Genomic DNA, 26481 nt, shown 5'->3' on the forward strand with positions numbered 1-26481 from the left:
TTACGGATATTTATGTTTACACTTGTCTTATATATACCCCAGCAGCTTTAAACACGCAAATATTTAAATTGGAATGTCCAGATGCAAGAACGACGTGAACCAAAAAGAGCAGAACTTGGTATAGAAGTTAGTCTATAATGAATTTATTTTTTGGAACAATAATAGCTATGTTTTACATTTAAAAGAAACATAAGTATTTAAGTAAGTCTTTGAACAATTAGATTTTTGAATCATATTAATTATTTTTTACAGATAAAAGAAACATTATACCCCTTATAATTAACCATGACACTAGAAACACGTTTAAATATAGAGAAAAATATATGAGGCAGGTGTTGATCATTTTACGGATGATAATTGTTTGTGTCATTATAAAATAGTAATATATTTCATCGAGTGAGAACCTTGACTAACATTTCACGAATGACGTAGCCATGAGTGAAATATTTATTTTGTTGGTGTTCCAGTGTGTGTATACCACGTGATAAATTACGTCATATATGCTACTTCGGAAGGCAATATTTTGCTTAAAATAAAAACTTGAATTAAAGATAACTTTTCTTGTACTATACCATTTTAAATGAAACAAAGGGCAGTCTACGCCGTTTAAAGAGACCCGCCTTCGTTTTATTACTGGAGTTTGATAAGGAGATTAGTTTCATCAAACACTTCAATAAACCTGTTTCCAAACTAATGTTTTGACAGTGCTCCGTCAGACAGCCGTATTGTGAAAAGGTTTGTCGAAGTGTTTTAAGAAACTAAACTCGCAGTCAAACTCTGGTAAAGACCGAAGGCGTGGCTCCGTAAGAGGCGTAGACTGCGCGTTGTTTCATTTAAAATGGTGAAGAAATTGGAAAGTTATCTTTGTTTAAAGTCCTCAATTGAAGCAAAATATTGCCTTCCGACGTAGCATATATGACGTAATTTATCACGTGGTATACACACACTGTGTTCGTGAGTTAAAAAACATCCTACCACCTAGGCCCACATTCACTAACGCCTCAGGTCATCCTCAAATAATTGAATTATAGAAACACCTGACTTCGTTCTTCTTTCTTAATTTCAGGAAAAAATTGTCGCCTGTCTGACACTAAACATAAGGTACAGGCAAACAACAACTTTGTTGGCGTCGCAGCTATTTTAATTTTACAAACTACTTCTTCTCAAGCACTGGCATAAATCTGAGGTTAGTCGAACGGCGGAGATTACCGAGGTGTTCCGAATGGTTTGTTGTGTCAATCCCCAAGTAAAGCCATTTCTCAAAAATAATATATGCTGGGATACGGAGATTTAGCTCTGCCAATAAAGTTTCATGATATTTAAAATGTCATACATTTGAAGTATAAACATTTATAAATACATATAATCTCATTTTGCACACGTCTTTTTCAGATCGTGTGAATGAATAATTAAACTTAGATCGCTGCTTTAAATAATGTAATGTAATACAAGAACAAAAACAACGGACATTCACAAGCAATGTCGTAGGTTCATGTTCCCAAATAGCATACTATTATTAATTTAAACAGTTTTGTATTTGTGTGTTGTTCTTTTTATACCATTTGATTGTTACGTATATTCACAGGGGAGTGTTTGAATCCCTGTCAATTGTCTTTTTTAGCATCCAATTGCATTAAACTGTTGGGTTTTAGGATAAAATTAGCCAAACATTACTTGATTGGTCAATAGTTAACCACATTGTACTATTAAGTTATGTAACAATCAACATGTCTTTATTTCTGAATATCCTTGTTAGATAAAAAGTACCCACAAACCAATAATTAATCGCAATTTATTCATGAACGCTTTCTAAATGTTTGCCTTGTCGGGGGCGTATTTGCAAACCGATACCCATACCAAAACTATTTTAACCATTGGCTGAGTTTTATCAAGCCATTTCAGTCGAAGGACTCGCAAGGAGTATTAAAAATTGATTTTTATAACAGCAAAATAAACAATTTTATTTTATTTAAGTTTTTCAGATCTATAAAGAATATATTTTTGTTTTAAATTAGTTTAATACCGTTCAGTTTTCATTGCTTTCTCAACGAAAAACAAACGAAATGTTAAGACAAGCGAGAGTACTTTTTCTCCTCGTATCCATGGTGATAGCCGGGATTGAAGGCCATGGATACATGATGGAGCCACCCCAGAGATCGTCTGCGTGGCGCTATCGTAACGATCCTGACGGCATTCTACAGAAGAACTACAATGACATGGGCCTGAATTGTGGGGGAAGGGAGGTATGTTTCTATGGTTACCTGTTCGCTTTTGATGTTTGTTTAATTGCGATTAATTGATTTTAGATCGAATGTGATAAACACTGATAACATTTTAGAATCACGCCAATGTCCGTATCCTGGGAATACATCGACGCTGATGTCCATGATGAAGATAGGGCTGTTATTCATAAAGCATATAGCTTATGTTACTTTCTATATTTTGAGTACCTCAATGGTCATATGAAATAAAAACGTAAAGTTGCACTCTTATTCAAAATCAATACATACACCTGTATAACAAACATCAATTTTGACTGATAAACCTTTAACTACTTACTAAATAATGCATTTATAAAAAATATTAATTACTGATAACAAGATTGTAACCGTGTATTTAATAGCAGAAAGCGCAGAAATAGTAAATGATTGGTGATTGCATTTCCTGTGGTCTAACTATAGTCTCATAAGGTAGAAATACCGTGTTTTATGCTCATTTCTTTTAGATTAAACTCGGTATCCTTCATAGGAACCATTGTTTTCGACATTTTTTCTGTCTTTTTGGAATATTAAAAAATAGTATGTGTTAATATTGTGTTAATTCTTTTTTGGGAGTAAGAGTGCATCTTTAATAATTCTGAAAGACGTTGTATGCGTTGACCATATTGAAAAAAAATACTTTAAGCTGCACTCTCACAGATTTACCATTTTGACAACTTTTTTTTTATTTTTTTTTGTCTTTGAATGAGCCAATTTTTGCCTAAATATCTGCAAACTAGTGATATAAAACTGCTGACAAAAGATCAGATCGCAGATTTTCATCTTTCTGTTCGAAAATTAATTTTAATGGCCTAAAGCGTTACTAACGGTTTAAGTCTTGACATATGCATAAAGTACCATTTTTTTAACTCTGGTATCCATGCATTTTCGCATAAATTGGCTCGTTCCAAGACAAAAAAGTTGTCAAAATGTTCAATCTGTGAGAGTGCAGCTTTAAATGTTAAAAGCACTTTTATAGTCGATAATCTCTTAGTTACATGGCGGGTATATATAGAGTATACATGCCTGTGTATATTGAAAGCAAAATTTGAAGGGTTGGTTCAGTCATTGTAACCAATTGTTTGTAATAATCATACACCTATATAATCTGTATAAATTAGGTATGTTTTTTTAACATATATTATTTATATTATTAACTACTGTAACATTACATGCCATGTCACTTATATAATATGTTAAATCACTGAGAAGTGGAATGAAAGAGTCAGAATATTATTGAAAAACAATACTTATATGTTAAAAGCACTAATACAGTGTTTAAAGATGACTATGAAAACTTCAAGAAATCGACTTCATTTACTAGGAAAAGTCTAAATATGCACAAAGAATAATGCCCTAGACCCTTTTTTATCGACACGTCTCTTGTTTCTTATTGCAGGATTAAGCAAAGCTCATTATTTTTGTTTTTCCTATCATTTGCGTAATATTAACTTCTCTCTGGGTGTTTTGACTTTGAAAGAATGTAATCTTTAATAATTCACCCTTAACATGTTTTAAGTTAGTAAAATCAAGATTTTAAAACAAAAAATAAAATAAGCTTCTAAAGATTGTTACCCGATCACCTGGTTTGGATCAAACCAACAGCCTGTAAGTCGAGAGGTCTAAACTATTACCTGATTTAAAAATAATATATGGACATAGGAAAAACTGTATCAAATACCTAGTGTGCATGCGCAAAACTTCTTCCGCAATACTACGACGAAATCGGACGCTTTCGTCGTATTAAAATGATTTGGTAAAAAAAGAACAGTGTTATTATCTGTCATTAAAAATATCATATTTAAAGGTATTTGGGATTGAATCACTAATCGTTGCTTGCACACTAGCGGTTTAAGAGGGGGCTCATCCGACGCGCGCTCCCGCTAAAATCACTCAAGTTTACTTTTTTCATCAATATGGGAGAAAAAAGGTAATACGATATGCTCATAATGCACCTTTTCCGACTACTAAATGTTGTTGTTTTTTTCTGTAGGAAGTAGCCACAAATCCCTTTGTTTCGATTCTGGGGGAGGGGTGCATGTCAAAAGATTGCGCCCCTAAGTTAAGCCCCCTCTAACGTCAATTCCTGGATCCGCCCCTGTTGCGTAAATATACATCGCACAACCCCACCGATCAACCGACTAACTTATATTCCCTATTTATAAGGCGTTTGGATTTTGCATTAATTGATAAAGCTGTGGGACCATCCTAGATGTCATTCATCGCAGGTTTCGTGGCATATTCGGTACAGATTTACTCCCTTGGCGAATATCCCATCAACCGATGGGGGTAAAACTCCCCCTTTGAATTCAGAATTGTGTTTGAGTCACACTTTGGGATGTGACGGAGTCAAACCATAGTGCAGCCATTATAGGGCAGGGCAGACTTTTATAAACTCATCAACAACTACTGAACAACAATAAGAACAATAACAACAACCTAACGTGATAAATGTTTAGACAGAAGGGTGATTGGGTAATCGACCCTAACCAAGTATTTATAATATAGAGCGCCTTGAATGTACAACAACAAATTTTAATAACAAATTTTGTAAAAGAACGTGCACATATAATAAGACAATTGCATTTATGATTAACTTAAAATGATAACATAATAAGGTATAAAGGTTTTTTAACATCAATGTTTTCTTTGAAGAGAACAGCTCTATCTATGTATGCATCTGAGTGTCTTGTTTTATAGTGACTAATAAGTTTTTAACAGTCATAATTTAAAACGAAAAGAAACTCGACTTCATTGTCACTTATGATGTTATTCAACACATAGTATGTATCCCGTTTCAAGTTTATTCCAAGAACACAGTATATGGTTTACCCTACTTAACAGCATGAGTCTATGAGACAAAAAATAATTTAGCAATGTCGTTCTCTGAGACAAAATTTAAAAAAGTGATACTGAAGAGAGTGCAGCTTTAACACGTTGTCACCCTTTTAAGACACAGTTCTATATTTTCCGAGGGTTTCTTTGTATGAATAAAATATAAAAAAAATGTAAAATAATACAAACTTTATATAAGGCCTAAAAAAATATATGTCCGTTTCGGGTAACCCGACCCTACCTATAAAAATGCTCCGACCCTAACTATTTTTCCGTTTCTGAGCAAAAAAAATATTCGTTAGCGAATAGAGAGTTACGAAGGGCGGATAAATGCAGATTTTAATCAGAATTATTGTTTATATGATAAAACAAAGTCAGGCAATGACAGTAATGTAGGGAAGACTGCCATGTGCAAGAAAACACTCTGAACTTACGACAGATTTTGAAAAAAAAATCCCTACCTACCCTACCTAGATATTTTGAGAAGGTTACCCTAAACAAACATTGTTGAACGACGTCTAAAACACGTTAAGCAAAAGTCGCTTTTACTGAATTGATTTTTTTTTTCATTCTTTTTAAATCAACTAAAAATTGATGCGAAAGTTTTTAAGACATTTCAGGTGGAACGCGACCCTGAGCGATTTTTCGAGTTAATATCTGAAAATTGGTATACGAATAGAACACCATATGCCCAATAAGGGACTTGTTTCCTTTTTCAACATTCTGAACAGTTTTGAAACTACGAGTCTTCAAAATATACCATATATTGAGACGTACGTATTTTTTTTGCGTTCAAGCTGCAAAAACCGATATTTTCATCAATTCTTCGTTCATCGCTATGGAATTTCAAACTCCAGTGCTTCTTGTGAAAACGTTCACGGACATATATTTTGTTCTCCTGTTCTACGTTCTTTATTTAAAATGCGTCTAAAACGTCAATGTTCACAGGGAAAACGGCGTCGTGTTTCGCTGAAAAAAGTGTGACTTTATTTAATTTAAAAAAAAAACAAAAAAAAACGGTTCGTTTAATTATTTATTTATTTAAATAGATTTATTCATTTTTGGACAAATCGCCTGATATCAAGAAAAGTGTACTATACCGACTTCGTTTTTGCGCAATATCAAATAATCCAACCCCTAAACCTGTTTCTTATTCAATACGTTTTGTATTACAACGTTTAACATTAATCGAAATATTGTTTATGTTAATAAGATGGTCATGTTAGAAACTTTAGAGAGTCTTGTTTAAGACATTAACTAGAAAATTCGCTCAGGGTCGCGTTCCACCTTAACGACTGCAGAAAATAAAATAATGTCGTACAATGCAGTATTGTCCACTGCGATTTACTGGCTCATGCATATCATTCAGTCTCTGTTAACAGGAAGCATTATTAAGTTGTGGTTTTAAAGCTACACTCTCACAGATTTACCATTTTTACAACTTTTTTTTTATTTTTGTCTTTGAAAGATCATTTTTTTGCGTAAATATCTGCAAACCAATGATATATGATTGCTGATAAAAAATCAGATCATAGATTTTCATATTTCCGTTCGAAAATTAATGTTTAATGGCTTAAATGCATAAAACATCAATTTTTGAACTTTAATATAAACATCTGCGATCTATTTTTTGTCAGCAGTCTCATGTGACTGGTTTCCATGGATGTTCCCAAAAGTGGCTCGTTCCAAGACAAAAAATAAAAAGTGGTCAAAACGTTCAATCTGTAAGAGTGCAGCTTTAATGTTTTCATTGATAATGTTGTAATACGTACATTCATTTTCACTAACATAATTAATTTTCTTAACCTTTCATGTACATATGTAATGATAAGAAATGTTATTAAGGAAATTACGTCCATTTCTTGCTTGTTTACATCGGTTATGACCCGTGGGGACCCATGTGGGAACCCCGTTGATGTCACGTGATACCTCACCCTGACTATGCCCCAACTTTAACTTGAATAAGTAGATTATGCTTCCACAGAACCTCTCTTTAAAAATATTAACGTCCATCATATGATTCTTGTCCGCATAGTGCGTGCGACACTGTTTACCGACGTCAAGACACGTAGTACGTTTTGCTCAATATTGACGTCAAAAAGTTCCTCTGAAACATCTTCTTTCTTAAGATAATTACTTTTTCTGGAAAACATAATTCTAACAACACATGTAATGATTTCCAGTCCATTGTATTGTCATCGAATCATGTGGCGTCTTGCTGCGCGTGAATCATCTGGCATAAGCGGGGGGGGGGGGCGGCGGGGTGAATTCGCAGAAAGTACCTGCCTAGAATGCAAGAATGAATAGTAAATACCGTTATATTTACAGCATCAGCACAGTTTGGGGGGGAAATGTGGTGTGTGCGGCGATCCATTTGACCAGGAAATCCAGCCTAACCATTATGTTCACCCCACCGACCCGAGTAAAAACGGCAAATATGTCACAGGTAAACTAAAAAAACAATCAAAGACGCAGGAACAATATATGTCTGTTGTTTGGGAAATTCCGATAGATACGTAAAGGGTGTGTTAGTACAAAAGAGTCAGCCGTCCATCACCAGGATGCGATGTGGGCCGTCCAAAATTAGGATGCAAAGATGTGCTAGCGATTTTATTTAAGCCATTTGGAATAAAGATGCGAGGATGCATTAATTTAAGCTATTTTTGCTTGGATTATATATTTTTTTAATAAAACACTATTACGCTACTATTATAATATGACAAATTAAATGGCGATAACATTTTACTCTGATTATATAGCAATTTCATTATTTTTGTAACTTTTATACGAAACTCAAGCAGTAGCATTTAATTGTATAAAAGATTAATGGCTTACCCTAATACATGTGTAACAGACTGCACAAATTGCTATGTGCACCTGTCGGGGTTCGAACCCTTGACCTCTTGCTCTGCAGGCGGACACTCTACCGCGTCGCTATAAAAGATAGCTCTATAGCCAGACATTATAGACACATCGTATACCCGGTTACACAGGGGGTATATGCATTCATTTGTATTACAGGTTTTATTGTGAACGAGTACGAGATGAATAGCGAAATTGACGTCATTGTGAAAATAACAGCACATCATAAGGGATACTTTGAATTCAGGTATGTATATATTTAGCGGCGGATCCGTGGTCTAGTGGTAATTTAAGTATGTATATATTTAGCGGCGGATCCGTGGTCTAGTGGTAATATAAGTATGTATATATTTAGTGGCGGATCCGTGGTCTAGTGGTAATTTAAGTATGTATATATTAAGTGGCCGATCCGTGGTCTAGTGGTAATTTAAGTATGTATATATTTAGTGGCCGATCCGTGGTCTAGTGGTAATTTAAGTATGTATATATTTAGCGGCGGATCCGTGGTCTAGTGGTAATTTAAGTATGTATATATTTAGCGGCGGATCCGTGGTCTAGTGGTAATTTAAGTATGTATATATTTAGCGGCGGATCCGTGGTCTAGTGGTAATTTAAGTATGTATATATTTAGCGGCGGATCCGTGGTCTAGTGGTAATTTAAGTATGTATATATTTAGTGGCCGATCCGTGGTCTAGTGGTAATTTAAGTATGTATATATTTAGTGGCGGATCCGTGGTCTAGTGGTAATTTAAGTATGTATATATTAAGTGGCGGATCCGTGGTCTAGTGATAAATCAGGTATGAATATATTTAGCGGCAGATCCGTGGTCTAGTGGTAATTTAAGTATGTATATATTTAGTGGCGGATCCGTGGTCTAGTGGTAATTTAAGTATGTATATATTAAGTGGCGGATCCGTGGTCTAGTGATAAATCAGGTATGAATATATTTAGCGGCAGATCCGTGGTTTAGAGGTAATTTAAGTATGTATATATTTAGTGACAGATCCCAGGTCTAGTGATAAATCATGTAGGAGTGTATTTAGCGGCCGATCCGTGGTTTAGTGGTAAATTAAGTATGTGTATATTAAGTGGCAGATCCGTGGTCTAGTGATAACACACATGACTGTCAATCCAGGAGTCGCAGGTCCCCGCTGCACCACTTTATAAATACTAATCGTTTTTCGGGAGGGACGTTATATGGAGGTTTCGTGTGAAAGTGCTATCCAGGGTCTCTTTATGTCTGTGCATTATGCTCCAGTAACCTAATAAGACTAACACGCTCTTCGGATTGCTCGCCTGAATGGGCCTTGCCCGAGTTCGAGTATAAAAAACTTACACATCACCATTTACACGGTATGTACGAGGGTATAGCCAGAAGTTCGTGGAATTGCTTAATAAAATCAATACATTTTAACATTTTTCAACGAACGTCAGCTCGCTATAAAATCTATTTCAGCTGTAAATGACATATAAAATTTCAATCTGATTCATACAATATAAAGGAAACTACAGCTTTTTCATTAACATGAGGCCAGTATAGCCCCTGCAGTTCAAACGTCAGAATCTGACGTCAACGTCATAACTTCTCAAAGTAAGAGCCGTTCGCCGCAATACAACGTGATATCTCGCTACCCACTGCCGGTAAATGTCACTGAACCACTCTGACTTGTAAGAATACAGGCGTGTCTGAGCTTCACTATGTAGTTCCTGAAAGTCATTGAAGCGTTTACCTTTCAGTTCACATTTAAGTTTCGGAAATAGGGCAAAATCGCATGGTGCTAACTTGGCTTTGCGGAACTGCATGGAGTAGAATAATACCGTGCACATCAAAGAAGACAATGAACATATGCTTTCCTATCGAGCGGGATGATCGTGCCTTCTTCGGAGGCGGGGAACCGGTAGTCTTCCATTGACTGCTTTGCTGTTTTGTCTCAGGGTCGTAATCTATTTTTTTTTAAATGGGTTTCATATTTCATGGAGCAGAGATATGCAATAATGGATAATAATTTGATAATCAGCATATGTTTGCTATTATTTCAGGTTATGCCCGTTGCCAGGCGACAGTCAAAGGTATCCCGTTACCCAGGAATGTCTGGACAAGTACCCTTTGAAAGTCGGCGACTCTTTTAAGTAAGTCACTAAGATGAAAGCTCGTTACACAAATAAGTAAGTCACTAAGATAAAAGCTGGCGACACATAAAAGTAAGTCACTAAGATGAAAGCCGACGAGACTTATAAGTAAGTAACTAAGATTAAGGCTGACGAGACTTATAAGTAATTAACTAAGATGAAAGCAGACGAGACTTATAAGTAACTAACTAAGATGAAAGCCGACGAGACTTATAAGTAAGTAACTAAGATTAAAGCCATTAAGATTAAGGCTGACGAGACTTATAAGAAATTAACTAAGATGAAAGCAGACGAGACTTGTAAGTAACGAACTAAGATGAAAGCCGACGAGACTTATAAGTAATTAACTAAGAATTAAGCCGACGAGACTTATAAGTAATTAACTAAGACTAAAACCGACGTGACTTGTAAGTAAATAACTAAGATGAAAGCAGATGAGACTTATATGTAAGTCACTAAGATTAAGGCCATTAAGATTAAAGCCGACGAGACTTATAAGTAATTAACTAAGATGAAAGCAGACGAGACTTATAAGTAATTAACTAAGATGAAAGCCGACGAGACTTATAAGTAAGTCACTAAGATTAAGGCCATTTAGATTAAAACCGACGAGACTTATAAGTAATTAACTAAGATGAAAGCCGACGAGACTTATAAGTAATTAACTAAGATGAAAGCAGACGAGACTTATAAGTAAGTCACTAAGATTAAGGCCATTTTGATTAAAGCCGATGAGACTTATAAGTAAGTCACTAAGATTAAGGCCATTAAGATTAAAGCTGACGAGACTTATAAGTAAGTCACTAAGATTAAGGCAATTAAGATTAAAGCTGACGAGACTTATAAGTAAGTCACTAAGATTAAGGCCAATAAGATTAAAGCTGACGAGACTTATAAGTAAGTCACTAAGATTAAGGCCAATAAGATTAAAGCTGACGAGACTTATAAGTAAGTCACTTAGATGAAGTCCGACGAGACCTTTTTATGCATGATATATTGAATACTCGAAAGATCGTTGTACATGGCCTCCAAGTAGATGCTTATGCGCAGCAAGATACTACGGAATAGAAAAAACACAAACATAAACAAAAAGAACGGTCAAACAAAAAGATGAAAACGATATCTGTTTTGTTAAAGGTCTTTTTGGCCACTGGGCTTGTCACTGTAATTTTCATTTGTTGGCTTCTTCTGCGTTGGTGTGTTTGCAGATGCATGTTTAAAATTATGGACTAAGAAAATTTGGCAAACACATTTTAAATACATCTACAACGTTGAAATGTAAGAGTAGCTAAACGAGAAGTCCGCGCACATGTAAAGCTGCACGTACAAGTATACGCTCATGTAAAGCTACACGTACAAGTGTACGCACATGTAAAGCTTCCATTTCAAGTATACGCTCATGTAAAGCTACACGTACAAGTATACGCACATGTAAAGCTTCACGTATAAGTATACGCACATGTAAAGTAACACGTACAACTATACGCACATATAAAGATACACGTATAAGTATACGCACATATAAAGCTGCACGTTCAAGTACACGGCACATGTAAAGCTGCACGTACAGGTAACAGCACATGTAAAGCTGCACGTACAAGTACACGGCACATGTAAAGCTGCACGTACAAGTACACGGCACATGTAAAGCTACACGTACAAGTACACGGCACATGTAAAGCTACACGTACAAGTATACGCACATGTAAAGCTACAGGTACAAGTATACGCACATGTCAAGCTACACGTACAAGTATACGCACATGTCAAGCTACACGTACAAGTATACGCACATGTCAAGCTACACGTACAAGTATACGCACATGTCAAGCTACACGTACAAGTAACGGCACTTGTAAAGCTACACGTACAAGTAACGGCACATGTAAAGCTACACGTACAAGTAACGGCACATGTAAAGCTACACGTACAAGTATACGCACATGTCAAGCTACACGTACAAGTATACGCACATGTAAAGCTACACGTACAAGTAACGGCACATGTAAAGCTACACGTACAAGTATACGCACATGTCAAGCTACACGTACAAGTATACGCACATGTAAAGCTACACGTACAAGTAACGGCACATGTAAAGCTACACGTACAAGTATACGCACATGTCAAGCTACACGTACAAGTATACGCACATGTAAAGCTACACGTACAAGTAACGGCACATGTAAAGCTACACGTACAAGTATACGCACATGTCAAGCTACACGTACAAGTATACGCACATGTCAAGCTACACGTACAAGTATACGCACATGTCAAGCTACACGTACAATTATACGCACATGTCAAGCTACACGTACAAGTATACGCACATGTCAAGCTACACGTACAAGTAACGGCACATGTCAAGCTACACGTACAAGTAACGGCACATGTAAAGCTACACGTACAAGTAACGGCACATGTAAAGCTACACGTACAAGTATACGCACATGTAAAGCTACACGTACAAGTAACGGCACATGTAAAGCTACACGTACAAGTAACGGCACATGTAAAGCTACACGTACAAGTATAAGTACATGTCAAGCTACACGTACAAGTATACGCACATGTAAAGCTACACGTACAAGTAACGGCACATGTAAAGCTACACGTACAAGTATACGCACATGTCAAGCTACACGTACAAGTAACGGCACATGTCAAGCTACACGTACAAGTCACGGCACATGTAAAGCTGCACGTACAAGTATACGCACATGTCAAGCTACACGTACAAGTATACGCACATGTAAAGCTACACGTACAAGTAACGGCACATGTAAAGCTACACGTACAAGTATACGCACATGTCAAGCTGCACGTACAAGTATACGCACATGTAAAGCTACACGTACAAGTCACGGCACATGTAAAGCTGCACGTACAAGTATACGCACATGTCAAGCTACACGTACAAGTATACGCACATGTAAAGCTACACGTACAAGTAACGGCACATGTAAAGCTACACGTACAAGTATACGCACATGTCAAGCTACACGTACAAGTAACGGCACATGTCAAGCTACACGTACAAGTAACGGCACATGTAAAGCTACACGTACAAGTATAAGTACATGTAAAGCTACACGTACAAGTATACGCACATGTCAATCTACACGTACAAGTCACGGCACATGTAAAGCTGCACGTACAAGTATACGCACATGTCAAGCTACACGTACAAGTATACGCACATGTCAAGCTACACGTACAGGTAACAGCACATGTAAAGCTGCACGTACAAGTACACGGCACATGTAAAGCTACACGTACAAGTACACGGCACATGTAAAGCTACACGTACAAGTAACGGCACATGTAAAGCTGCACGTACAATTATACGCACATGTAAAGCTACACGTACAAGTATACGCACATGTCAAGCTACACGTACAAGTATACGCACATGTCAATCTACACGTACAAGTAACGGCACATGTAAAGCTGCACGTACAATTATACGGCACATGTAAAGCTACACGTACAAGTATACGCACATGTCAATCTACACGTACAAGTAACGGCACATGTAAAGCTGCACGTACAATTATACGGCACATGTAAAGGTACACGTACAAGTATATGCACATGTCAAGCTACACGTACAAACACACGCCCATGTAAAGATACACGTACAAGTATACGCACATGAAAAGCTACACGTACAAGTAACGGCACATGTAAAGATACACGTACAAATACACGCCCATGTAAAGATACACGTACAAATACACGCCCATGTAAAGCTACACGTACAAGTACACGCACAGGTAAAGCTACACGTACAATTATATGCACATGTAAAGCTGCACGTACAAGTATATGCACATGTAAAGCTGCACGTACAAGTATACGCACATGTAAAGCAACACGTACAAGAATATGCACATGTAAAGCTGCACGTACAAGTATATGCACATGTAAAGCTACACGTACACGTATAAGCAACTGTAAAGCTACACGTACAAATATATGCACATGTAAAGCTGCACGTACAAGTACATGGCACATGTAAAGCTACACGTACAATTATATGCACATGTAAAGCTGCACGTACAAGTATATGCACATGTAGAGCTACACGTACAAGTATATGCACATGTAAAGCTACACGTACAAGTATACGCACATGTAAAGCTACACGTACACGTATAAGCACATGTAAAGCTACACGTACACGTATAAGCACATGTAAAGCTGCACGTACAAGTATATGCACATGTAAAGCTACACGTACATGTATAAGCAATTGTAAATCTACACGTACAAGTATATGCACATGTAAAGCTACACGTACAAGTATACGCACATGTAAAGCTACACGTACACGTATAAGCACATGTAAAGCTACACGTACACGTATAAGCACATGTAAAGCTACACGTACAAGTAAACGCACATGTAAAGCTACACGTACAAGTACACACATATGTAAAGCTACACGTACACGTATAAGCACATGTAAAGCTACACGTACACGTATAAGCACATGTAAAGCTACACGTACACGTATAAGCACATGTAAAGCTACACGTACACGTATAAGCACATGTAAAGCTACACGTACACGTATAAGCACATGTAAAGCTACACGTACACGTATAAGCACATGTAAAGCTACACGTACACGTATAAGCACATGTAAAGCTACACGTACACGTATAAGCACATGAAAAGCTACACGTACACGTATAAGCACATGTAAAGCTACACGTACAAGTACACACATATGTAAAGCTTCACGTGCAAGTCCACGCACATGTCGTGCTGCGCAACCTTTCTATCATGTTATGGTAGAAACAATACCAGTATGTGTGTAGATCACAAGCAGGAGTAGTTATTGGACACTCACGAGTTTACGCTTTGTTTTAAAAATAAATAAAGTGTCTGTTGAAATAAATCAGATATTTAAGATGTATCAAATGTTTGAAAAGGTTCACTAACGTTTAATGTTTTTAGAAACAAAATCTCTCGGATATCTCAAAAGATGACAAAGATACATTTAAAGAACTTCACAAAATGTCCTAAATCTACTGATAGACGTGTTGTGAACACCTATATGATGCTATTTCAGGTACAACTTACCTAACCTTGGCGCAGGTGACTACCTTGTGAACGTTAAACTCCCAGATGATATATCCTGCAATTTCTGCGTTTTACAGTGGATCTGGGTAGGAGGTGAGTGTTGTTTACTATACATATTGACATGACCACCCCCTCCCCTCCGCCCCCCCCCCCCAAACAAAAGTAGATCTAATGAGTTTACTTCTTATTTCAATATGGGAGAAACATGATTTATTATGCCCAAAATGCATCATTTCGGATGATACTTTTCTTGGGTAAGTGCTGGTATATATACCAGTATATTGTCCCTGACGAATACATTTCAATTCCACTAGAAGCTTCCTATTTCTTTGGCGTTGTATTGCGAAATTATATTTGCGTATAGGCACTAAGCTATTGTAAGTATATTTTCGTATACGCACTAGGCTATTATTAGTATATTTGCGTATAAGCACTAGGCTATTGTGAGTATGTTTGCGTATACGCACTAGGTTATTGTGAGTATATTTGCGTATACGCACTAGACTAGTGTGAGTATATTTGCGTATACGCTCTTGGCTATTGTGAGTATATTTGCGTATACGCACTAAGCTATTGTGAGTATATTTTCGTATATGCACTAGGCTATTATTAGTATATTTGCGTATAAGCACTAGGCTATTGTGAGTATGTTTGCGTATACGCACTATGCTATTGTGAGTATATTTGCGTATACGCACTAGACTATGTGTGAGTATATTTGCGTATACGCACTTGGCTATTGTGAGTATATTTGCGTATACGCACTAGGCTATTGTGAGTATATTTGCGTATACGCACTTGGCTATTGTGAGTATATTTGCGTATACGCACTAGGCTATTGTGAGTATATTTGCGTATATGCACAAGGCTAGAGTGAGTATATTTACGTTTACGCACTTGGCTATTGTAGTATATTTGCATACACGCACTAGGCTATTGTGAGTATATTTGCGTATACGCACTTGGCTATTGTTAGTATGTTTGCGTATACGCACTAGGCTATTGTAGTATATTTGCGTATACGCACTTGGCTTTTGTGAGTATATTTGCGTTTACGCACTTGGCTATTGTGAGTATATTTCGTATAAGCACTAGGCTATTGTGAGTAAATTTGCGTATACGCACTAGGCTATTATGAGTATATTTTCGTATACGCACTACGTTATTCTTAGTATATTTGCGTATACGCACTAGGCTATTATGAGTATATTTTCATACACGCACTAGGCTATTGTTAGTATACTTGCGTATACGCACTTGGCTATTGTGAGTATATTTTCGTTTACGCACTAGGCTATTGTGAGTATATTTACGTATACGCACAAGGCAATTATAAGTATATTTGCGTTTACGCACTGAGCTATTGTGAGTATAGTTGCATACACGCACTTGGCTATTGTGAGAATATTTGCGTATACGCACAAGGCTATTATAAGTATATTTGCGTTTACGCACTGAGCTATTGTGAGTATAGTTGCATACACGCACTAGGCTATTGTGAGTATATTTGCGTATACGCACTATGCTTTTGTGAGTATATTTGCGTACACGCACTAGGCTATTGTGAGTATATTTGCATACATGCACTAGGCTATTGTGAGTATATTTGCATACACGCACTAGGCTATTGTGAGTATATTTGCGTATACACACTTGGCTATTGTGCGTATATTTGCGTATACGCACTAGGCTATTGTGAGTATATTTGCATACACGCACTAGGCTATTGTAAGTATATTTGCATACACGCACTAGGCTATTGTGAGTATATTTGCGTATACGCACTTGGCTATTGTGCGTATATTTGCGTATACGCACTAGGCTATTGTGAGTATATTTGCGTATACGCACTAGGCTATTGTGAGTATATTTGCGTATACGCACTAGGCTTTTGTGAGTATATTTGCATACACGCACTTGGCTATTGTGAGTATATTAGCGTTTACGCACTAAGCTATTGTGAGTATATTTGCGTATACGCACTTGGCTATTATGAGTATATTTGCGTATACGCACTTGGCTATTGTGAGTATATTTGCGTTTACGCACTAAGCTATTGTGAGTATATTTGCGTATACGCACTTGGCTATTATGAGTATATTTGCGTATACGCACTAGGCTATTGTGAGTATATTTGCGTTTACGCACTAAGCTATTGTGAGTATATTTGCGTACACGCACTTGGCTATTGTGAGTATATTTGCGTTTTCGCACTAGGCTATTGTGAGTATATTTGCGTATACGCACTAGGCTTTTGTGAGTATATTTGCATACACGCACTTGGCTATTGTGAGTATATTTGCGTGTACGCATAAAGCTATTGTGAGTATATTTGCGTATACGCACTTGGCTATTATGAGTATATTTGCGTATACGCACTAGGCTGTTATGCGTATATTTGCGTATACGCTCTAGGCTATTGTGTTACACGGTATGGCTCTTTTATTGAATATTAATACTTAATACTTTTAAACATTTCAATATAAATTAAGGAGGTTATTAAGGTTTCTGAAACTAAAATAAGCAGTACATGTACTTTGAATTCCGGTTGTAACATACGCGGAATTTAAAATTCCAATTTTAACATACGCGGAATTTCAAATTCCAATTCTAAAATACGCGGAATTTCGGATTCCGGTTCTAAAATAAGCGGTTTTCCAGATTCTGGTACCAAAACAAGCGAAATTCCGGCGTCCATGTTGAATATAGGGGAGAGGGGGTGACACCCTCAGATGACGAAATTATAATGACAATCTTTCTCAGACATTACAATACTTATCATCGTGACATCTTAAAAGCTTAAATTTACCAATTTAAGAGTGAATGAATGTTTTAATTCGCCATTTATTTGATATTTAAAGGAAACAGTCACGGCTATCAAGAGAATTTCTGGAATTGTGCTGATATTCGCATTATTGGGGGCGAGTCAAACCCTGCCACGACAAAACCAACCACGCAAGCCCCTCCGCCGACAACAGCAGCCCCTACAACGAATCCCGCAGCCCCAGTTGACACCACATTGTGCCGCGCTATTGGCATTTTTGCGGGCGTTGATGAAATGGATGAGTTTTGTCGCAAACAATGCTCCATTCCCGAATCTTGCCATACTAACTTGTGTGACTGCAGTCCGCCGACCACCATGCCCTACTGCGTTCCTATCAGTGAGATGTTAAATGTCACTGTCTGCGAAGTACTTTGTCTAGAAGACATGGCCTTTTGTGACAACGAGTTCTGTTATTGCATTTTTGGCCAAGAAACAAAGACCACTAAACCTGCAACTACGACCACTACTACCACCACCACTACCCCCACAACAACAACAACAACAACAACAACCCCAGCGCCAAATGCCGTTGGTGACCGTACGTGTAAGAGCGTTCGTCCGAATGATCCTGGAATGGACAGATGGTGTGAATGGAACTGTCATCACACACCCCCTTATTGTCCACCAACCCATTGTAAATGTTAATACATGTAATGTTGGCTGGGACATATTTACGCCATGGCTAAATAATAGGATATTAATTTAGGTTTTAGGATCCAAGATGTTTGGTGTGTTTCTTTATTTTTTGTTACAAAATGTATACGATTGGGTTGAGATATGTGGTCAACTCCATTGCAGTTTGAGGGTTATAGTAATTGTCTAAAAACATTTTTTGATAGGATAAGTCCGATTGTAAATCAAGCCACCAGTTCGAACAAATAATATAATACACACATGCAAACATACTTCTCCAAGCCTTCAAGACTCATTCATTAGGTTCCTCGACATTAAGTAATAGCATATCTTTGTAAAGAAATATTTGATCGTTCAAATGTGTTAAAATTAAGTAATTTTATTTCTAATTCGGGACAAAAACAAACTTGGCCTAGTAGGTTGCATGAGCTTGTTAGAGCACATAATTTAAGCCTTAAGTAATCTATCTTTTGAAAGCGTAAGAAAAACTTCTCAGCAAAATACACAAATTAAATCGCATGTAAACTTCTAATGGCGACTGACACTATAATCATGTTCCTCTGTGGTGTTCCTATGTGGTGTTCCTCTGTGGTGTTCCTATGTGGTGTTCCTCTGTGGTGTTCCTCTGTGGTGTTCCTATGTTGATATCACACTGTTTGTATACAGCGTTGTTAATTGTTTTTGTATTCATCAAAATATTTGCATGTAGTGACTTTGGATTTCTTGGATTTAACCCATATATAACATTGAGGGTTGAGTCGTGCCATCAACCATTTCAACTTGAGACGTTTTGACTTAATTTTCCTCATTGTTGAATCATTTTAAGACAGAAAAGAAGATGTCGCACACATATTTACCACAACAAGATGGGTCTTATCGTTAATCTTTGAAATACTCATCTGTTAGCATTTTTGCATCATTAAATATCTTTTTTTGCGTTTTCATCTATTATGACACTCAAAATCAAGACATACACATGTATAATAAAAATATATTTTGAGTGATAAACCTTTAACTACTTACTTAATAATGCAATTATGGAAAATATTAATTGCAGATAACAAAATTGTAACCGTGTCCTTAAAAGCTGAAAAAAATGATTGGTTAGTCCTAAAAGATTTACTGTGATCTACTATCGCTTCATAAGGCCGGGTAGAAATACCGCGTCTTCCGCACCTTTCTTTCAAATTAAACACAGTATCCTTCATAAGAACCGACATTTATTCATCCTGTTCGGTGTATTAAAACAACTGAATTAATTGTGGTAATTCTTATTTAGGAGTAAGAGTGCATCTTAGTAAGTTTAGATATGGGTAAAAACCTTAAAAACTATGTTTGTGTCATGTTTGACATTTAAGGTTTTACAGCTAAGATTTCGTTTATAAATTATATCGGCAATAATGCTAAATGTATATGCATGGTGAATATATATAATGTGCGTATCATTAAAAAGGGGCATAGATTACTCATCACGAATAGGCAAAACACGTGACCGAAAATACAGTACAGATAAGGAAAGGGCTGCCGGAAGTTGTGTTCGCATTCGGAACCCCTCGGCAATTTTTATCGAAAACAACCTCGGATGTATTTGGACGGTTTACATTGTCAAAAAGTGGTACGTTTAAGTCCGCTGCAAGTAGATCGCGTAGTAATCTTATTTAGCAGTTGAACTAAATGACTTAACTCTAAGGGAATCTCAATGATGTTTGCAATAATACACGTCACTGGCCATCAATTTAAACTTAGATCAAGAAATACAACTCTAAAATACTACATTTAATTAATGATATATTTTTTTTTAAAAATACGAACTACTTCAACTGATGTACCGGCATACATCCGAGATTGTTTTCAAACTTTCAACTGAAAAAGGAAGTGAATGACCTGTTTTTCAATCCTTAAAAGTTTTAACCGAGCCTCAAGACTCATTTTTGCAAAACTTCATTTCATTGTAATTTTTCATTCTATCAGAGCATTGATGGTAAAATTTGCTGAAATATATTACTCTTTGAATATTACTTTACCATGTAATCAAATATCATAAATAAAATATATTCAATACAACGTTTTGTTTATCTCCGGCGACAATGTCTCGAACACTCTTCATACCATGACGGAAGAAGGAGCTAAGCCACGCCTGGGGCAGTGATTACGAACAGTCTCAAGTCTGAGTTCAGACTCAAGACTCATTATTGCAAAACTTCATGTCATTGTAATTTTTATTTTATCAGAGCATTGATGGTAACATTTGCTGAAATATATAACTGTATTGAATGTTTTACAAATATTTACATATTGTTGTAAAAGAAATGGAATAAATATGATTTTTTGTACCATTATAAAAATGATTTTCTGAGTCTGAGTCTAGACTTGGACTTGAGACCGAGCTAAAACAGGTGTATTGACCCAGGCTAAGACAGTTAGCCCAAAATTTACATATGACGTAGTGTTTATTGACCGAGCCTAACACAGTTAGCCCAACATTGACATATGACGGAGTGTTTATTGACCGAGCCTCAGACAGTTAGCCCAAAATTTACATATGACGTAGTGTTTATTGACCGAGCCTCAGACAGTTAGCCAATCTGTCCATTGTCAAACAATCAATAAGCACACTTAATGAATTATAAAAATAAAAATAAATGACGATTAGAACTAATATTAAAACGTGGTGCTTACTAGGTAGTATTTTTGTTTCAACTTAACTTAAGATAGTAGATTGAGTCTGACATGCAAGTGATTTGTTCCAATAAAAGAGCGTTAAATATGGTCAGTTGTTAAAAGCTTTCAATACACAATATGATGTAAATTAAGATGCAAAACCAGTGCTCCACTAATACACTATGTCATCCATATAAACAGTGGACTAGACAATTCATGTACATTTACAGGGCACACAGTCATGAGTAAGTACAAACCCTGATATTCCGTGCGACGTTGCTTCTTATGACGTGAAATAAAACATTGGAAATGTGCAAGTAGGCGTTTGTCTAGATCATTTTTGGGGTATTGAGCTCGCGAAATGTGTTTGAAGTCGATTGGCTCACTATATTATTTTGAGCCGGGGAATATGTTAGAAGGCGTGCGTTTGGCTCATTTAGGGATTTTGAGCGTGGGAAATATGTGTAAAGGCGAGCGTTAGGCTCACTATGCGATTTCAAGCGTAGTCCAGGAACTATGTAATAAGTGACCCTATTGCTGATTTTACGATTTTTCAATCTGATTTGTAAGATCAGGAATCATGTTAGGAAGCGTGCCTCTGTCTCTGTCCCCCATTCCCTCTTGTTTACCGAATAATGCTTCAATATCTACCAAAATCTTGCGTAACAAATAATAGTATTAACTTATTGGCAAGTATGAGGACCAAATAATGTTTATTGTTGAGTATGCGCTTATCGCTAGCCACTTCCATGCGTACATTGGACTGCGTTAAACCCATGAATACCTCATAACAAAAAGGGAATTTAGCCCTCACACTCGGCTGCTGACACGGTTTCGATTACCCTCTTTAATACAAACTTAGTGTAATGCAACCCATGCTGAACTGTTATTCTCCTATTGAATAGTGAATCTATTTTGTAACAATGGTGTATTCAAGTAAAAGCGAGCAGTGCTTCCTCTTAAATGATCTGATGGAGGTAGCCTAAACACGCAAAGCATTGAAACTTCCTTGTTAATGTGAACTCTTACAATAATTTGCAATATAATGATTCATTTAAACTGAGAACATGTCCTGGTCATGAATTGGTAGATTACAAGAAGTTTTCACTTAGAACATGTGTTGTAAAATAGCATATTAATACAGTCTTTATAGTTTCTGGGGCAGTGATTACGAATAGTCTCAAGTCTGAGTTCGGACTCAAGACTCATTATGGAAAAACTTCATTTCATTGTAATGTTCCTTCTACCAGAGTATTGATGGTAAAATTTGCTAAAATATATTCATATTTGAATGTTTTACTTTTATTAACATACATTTTTGTAAAAGAAATGGAATAAATATGATTTTTTGGTCCTTTATTAAAATGCTTTTCTGAGTCTGAGTCTAGACTCGGACTTGAGACTGTTCGTAATCATGGCCCCTGACCCTTAAGCCATGAAGACCAAAAGTAAATTCGTAATGATTAAGAATGGGCGGAGAGAGCGTACATTATTACTTCAGGTCATCTAACTGTCTTAGAATACAACCTTAATGGCTTATACATTGTCAACGCAAATGTGGCGCAGTGAGTGTGTATCGTTTGAGTGGCAGTAGGCGAAACCTTTAAGTCACGTGATTCCTCACCCTGTACAACCTCATTGGTTGATTCGTTGACAACGCAAATATGACGCAGTGAGTGTGTATCAGATGAGAGGCAGTAGGCGAACTTTTAAACACACACAAAAGTTGAAATTCTTAATAATTAAGTCTAGCACTAAACTTATTGCCTATCTGCAATTCCATTGGCTGTAAATGTAGGTTGTATTCTAACATTAGATGTATCATCTATATCAGAGTTTTATAAACAGAGTTACACAGCCAAGTCTTAATCCTTAAGATCTTAATTCATGTCGTCTAATTGTTACTTAAATCTCAATTTCAAATATGGTATTAAAGCTGCACTCTCACAGATTTACCGTTTCTACAACTTGTTCTATGTTTTGTTTTAGAAAGAGCAATTTTTGGCATAATATATGCAAACCAATGATAAAATATTGCTGACAAAAGATCAGATCGCAGATTTTCATATTTCTGTTTGAAAATTAATGTTTTATGGCTTAAACCGTTACTAACGGTTTAAAAAACTGCATAAAACATCAAGTTTTTATACCTAAATATAATTTCTCGTTCCAAGACAAAAATAAAAAAGTGTCAAAACGTTCAATCTGTGAGAGTGCAGCTTTAGGCACCATATAATATTATTTTCTATAATTTATTTGCGCCTGCCATTGAGCCTCAATGTTTTATGTGGTAGATGAATTTCAGAGAATGAATGTGTTTTCTTGACATAACACGCACATCAACGCTCTAATGGAGAACTTATTTTATTACATGATCTTTGTTTAACACGACCAGTTTTCAGTTACAACAGGCGAAAACTTACCCTCACTCTAGGAGATATATTGAATAATTAGGGTTTGATTTCGCCTTTGATGGGAAATGATTTAGCAAACAACTTTCTTCCTACCCTCGCCCCGCGTATCACATTTCTTTTTATAGTCATTGACATGCACGATGACTTTGCTCCATATCAAGTATCACTAGCGATACCGGACGGGGGTTAGCCCGCTCGCGCTCCCTCTTAAATCGGTCAAACTATTCAAGTTAACTGTTTAATGTAAATTTCCGAGCAAAGCTATTTTTACCTTTTAATGTCAATTTTTGAGCAACAATATAAAGAATGGACATAATATACTTCATCGCTCTATTTCAGCCAAAATTGGTTTAACATTTCCTTTGAAGTGACCCAAATCACCAATTACTTCAACAGAACCATGGATTGTTCGAATTATTGGGGAAGGTTTTTTTTCTTAGTTACGTTCCAAACCTGCGCTCCCTCGAACGCAAAGTCTTCCAGCCGCCCCTGGTTCTATACGTAATGTGATTTCACTGTGTTCTGTTATTGTACTCATTGGATGAAAATTACACCATCAAAAAGGCAAGTTCTGGGCGTATAGGTCATGACTAAGTGGCAAACTCGATATGTCAAGAATACATTTGATGGTATAATGTTCATTTCATAAGGACGGAAAGAGGAAAAACAATCGTATGGTTACGTGTTTATTCACACATTGTTAATTTATATTTGTAAGCATATTAAATATTTCTGGTATTTGCTACTGCATTTAACACAGTTGAGTTCCGATATTCCAATTTAATCGCGTTAGTAAACTCCAAGTAAGCACGCATGCGGTCACGTACACGTACACGTACATAGTAGTTTTGTCTGTAAAATGTATCTCGGAATCTCAGAGTCTAGGATATGTATCTCGGAATCTCGGAGTCTCGGATATGTATCTCGGAATCTCAGAGTCTAGGATATGTATCTCGGAATCTCAGAGTCTAGGATATGTATCTCGGAATCTCAGAGTCTAGGATATGTATCTCGGAATCTCAGAGTCTAGGATATGAATCTCGGAATCTCAGAGTCTAGGATATGTATCTCGGAATCTCAGAGTCTAGGATATGAATCTCGGAATCTCGGAGTCTAGGATATGAATCTCAAAATCTCAGAGTCTAGGATATGAATCTCGGAATCTCGGAGTTGAATCTCGGAATCTCAGAGTATAGGATATGAAACTCGGAATCTAGATATGAATCTCGGAATCTCGGAGTCTAGGATATGAAACTCGAAATCTCGGATATGAATCTCGGAATCTCGGAGTCTAGGATATGAATCTCAAAATCTCAGAGTCTAGGATATGAATCTCAAAATCTCGGAGTCTAGGATATGAATCTCGGAATCTCGGAGTCTAGGATATGAAACTCGAAATCTCGGATATGAATCTCGGAATCTCAGAGTATAGGATATGAAACTCGGAATCTCGGATATGAATCTCGGAATTTCGGAGTCTAGGATATGAAACTCGAAATCTCAGAGTCTAGGATATGTATCTCGGAATCTCGGAGTCTAGGATATGTATCTCGGAATCTCAGAGTCTAGGATATGAATCTCGGAATCTCAGAGTCTAGGATATGTATCTCGGAATCTCGGAGTCTAGGATATGAAACTCGAAATCTCGGATATGAATCTCGGAATCTGAGAGTCTCGGATATGTATCTTGGAATCTCAGAGTCTCGGATATAAATCTCTTATATACAGACTTGGGTAAAGGACGTCAACCATGATATGAATGACCTTGATGAAAACCTGCAGCAACTGTCGTGCTTGAACGCTGGACAATTAAACAGAACTCTGGCCTTAATATCACAACAAAACCACAACAATACTTTAAGGCGCACACTGTAGGCAAAAACAAATAGTTACTGTGTTTAACTCAGTTGACTTTTTAAAATCGAAAACAAAACATATGATATAGGTAAAGATAAAAAGTATGAGCCTTTATAATTTGTTTGTTTTCTAATTAATACCTTTATAAAAAAAAAATAATTAATAGCTACGTGGCCATGAAACTCCCCGGTAAAAACGCACCTAAACATCGCTAATATTGTTTTATCTAAACCATTAATCATTAGCATTCTTTTTTATCAATAAAGTCAAATGAGTTTGACAGAAAAATGCATTGTAATTCAAAAATAAATAAATTGCACCAACCTGTATTGTGCGCCTTGAAGTCGAACCTCAATCTCAGTCTCAATCACAAAGGTGCATTCATTCAAAGAGTTAGCTGATTTGGTCAATATGTTATAGGAAAATATTTCTAGAGAAAGAGTTGCACGTATGTCCAAGTTATTTGATTTTTTTGAATTATTACCCTATAAAGTACACTGTGTGCCATAGAAATAATTGTATTTAGAATATGTGTTTATCATCATAAAGCACAAGAGAATATGCTTTCAATATTTAGAATCACGCCATGCTGGTATGAGGATAAATGTGTTGAACGTGAATATGAGATTGAAAACTGATTTGAACATTAACGTGATATTGGGGCTTAGGTTAGTGTTAGCGTTCGCTTACATCTCAGAAAAGATGTAGAAATGACAATTTTAAAACAAAACAAAATCCTCATCAGTATCAGTTATTTTGGAAAAAAGGATAACACAAAACGCAATTAAGGTCATCAATGTTCGTCCTGTATACATTTATGATTCTTATTTTACTTCGCCCTTATATAATAAAAACAATTAGTCAAATCTCAATCTTAACTCATTTTACCGCATAACATCCAAGGTTGTTTC

At 36.5% G+C, this 26481-nt stretch overlaps 1 protein-coding gene across 1 annotated transcript; it reads left to right on the plus strand.

Annotated features, from left to right (window-relative positions):
• Positions 1-1892: 1892 nt before the first annotated feature.
• On the plus strand, positions 1893-20921 carry LOC128223174 (uncharacterized). Its single transcript, XM_052932469.1, has 6 exons — positions 1893-2243; positions 7422-7539; positions 8115-8202; positions 9998-10087; positions 15171-15274; positions 18043-20921. The coding sequence occupies exons 1-6, from the start codon at positions 2064-2066 to the stop codon at positions 18648-18650; spliced, it is 1188 nt and encodes a 395-aa protein (XP_052788429.1). The 5' UTR covers positions 1893-2063; the 3' UTR covers positions 18651-20921.
• Positions 20922-26481: the final 5560 nt, after the last annotated feature.

This window comes from Mya arenaria, chromosome 17 (assembly GCF_026914265.1).
Source record: "Mya arenaria isolate MELC-2E11 chromosome 17, ASM2691426v1".
Classification (NCBI taxonomy): Eukaryota; Metazoa; Mollusca; class Bivalvia; order Myida; family Myidae; genus Mya; species Mya arenaria.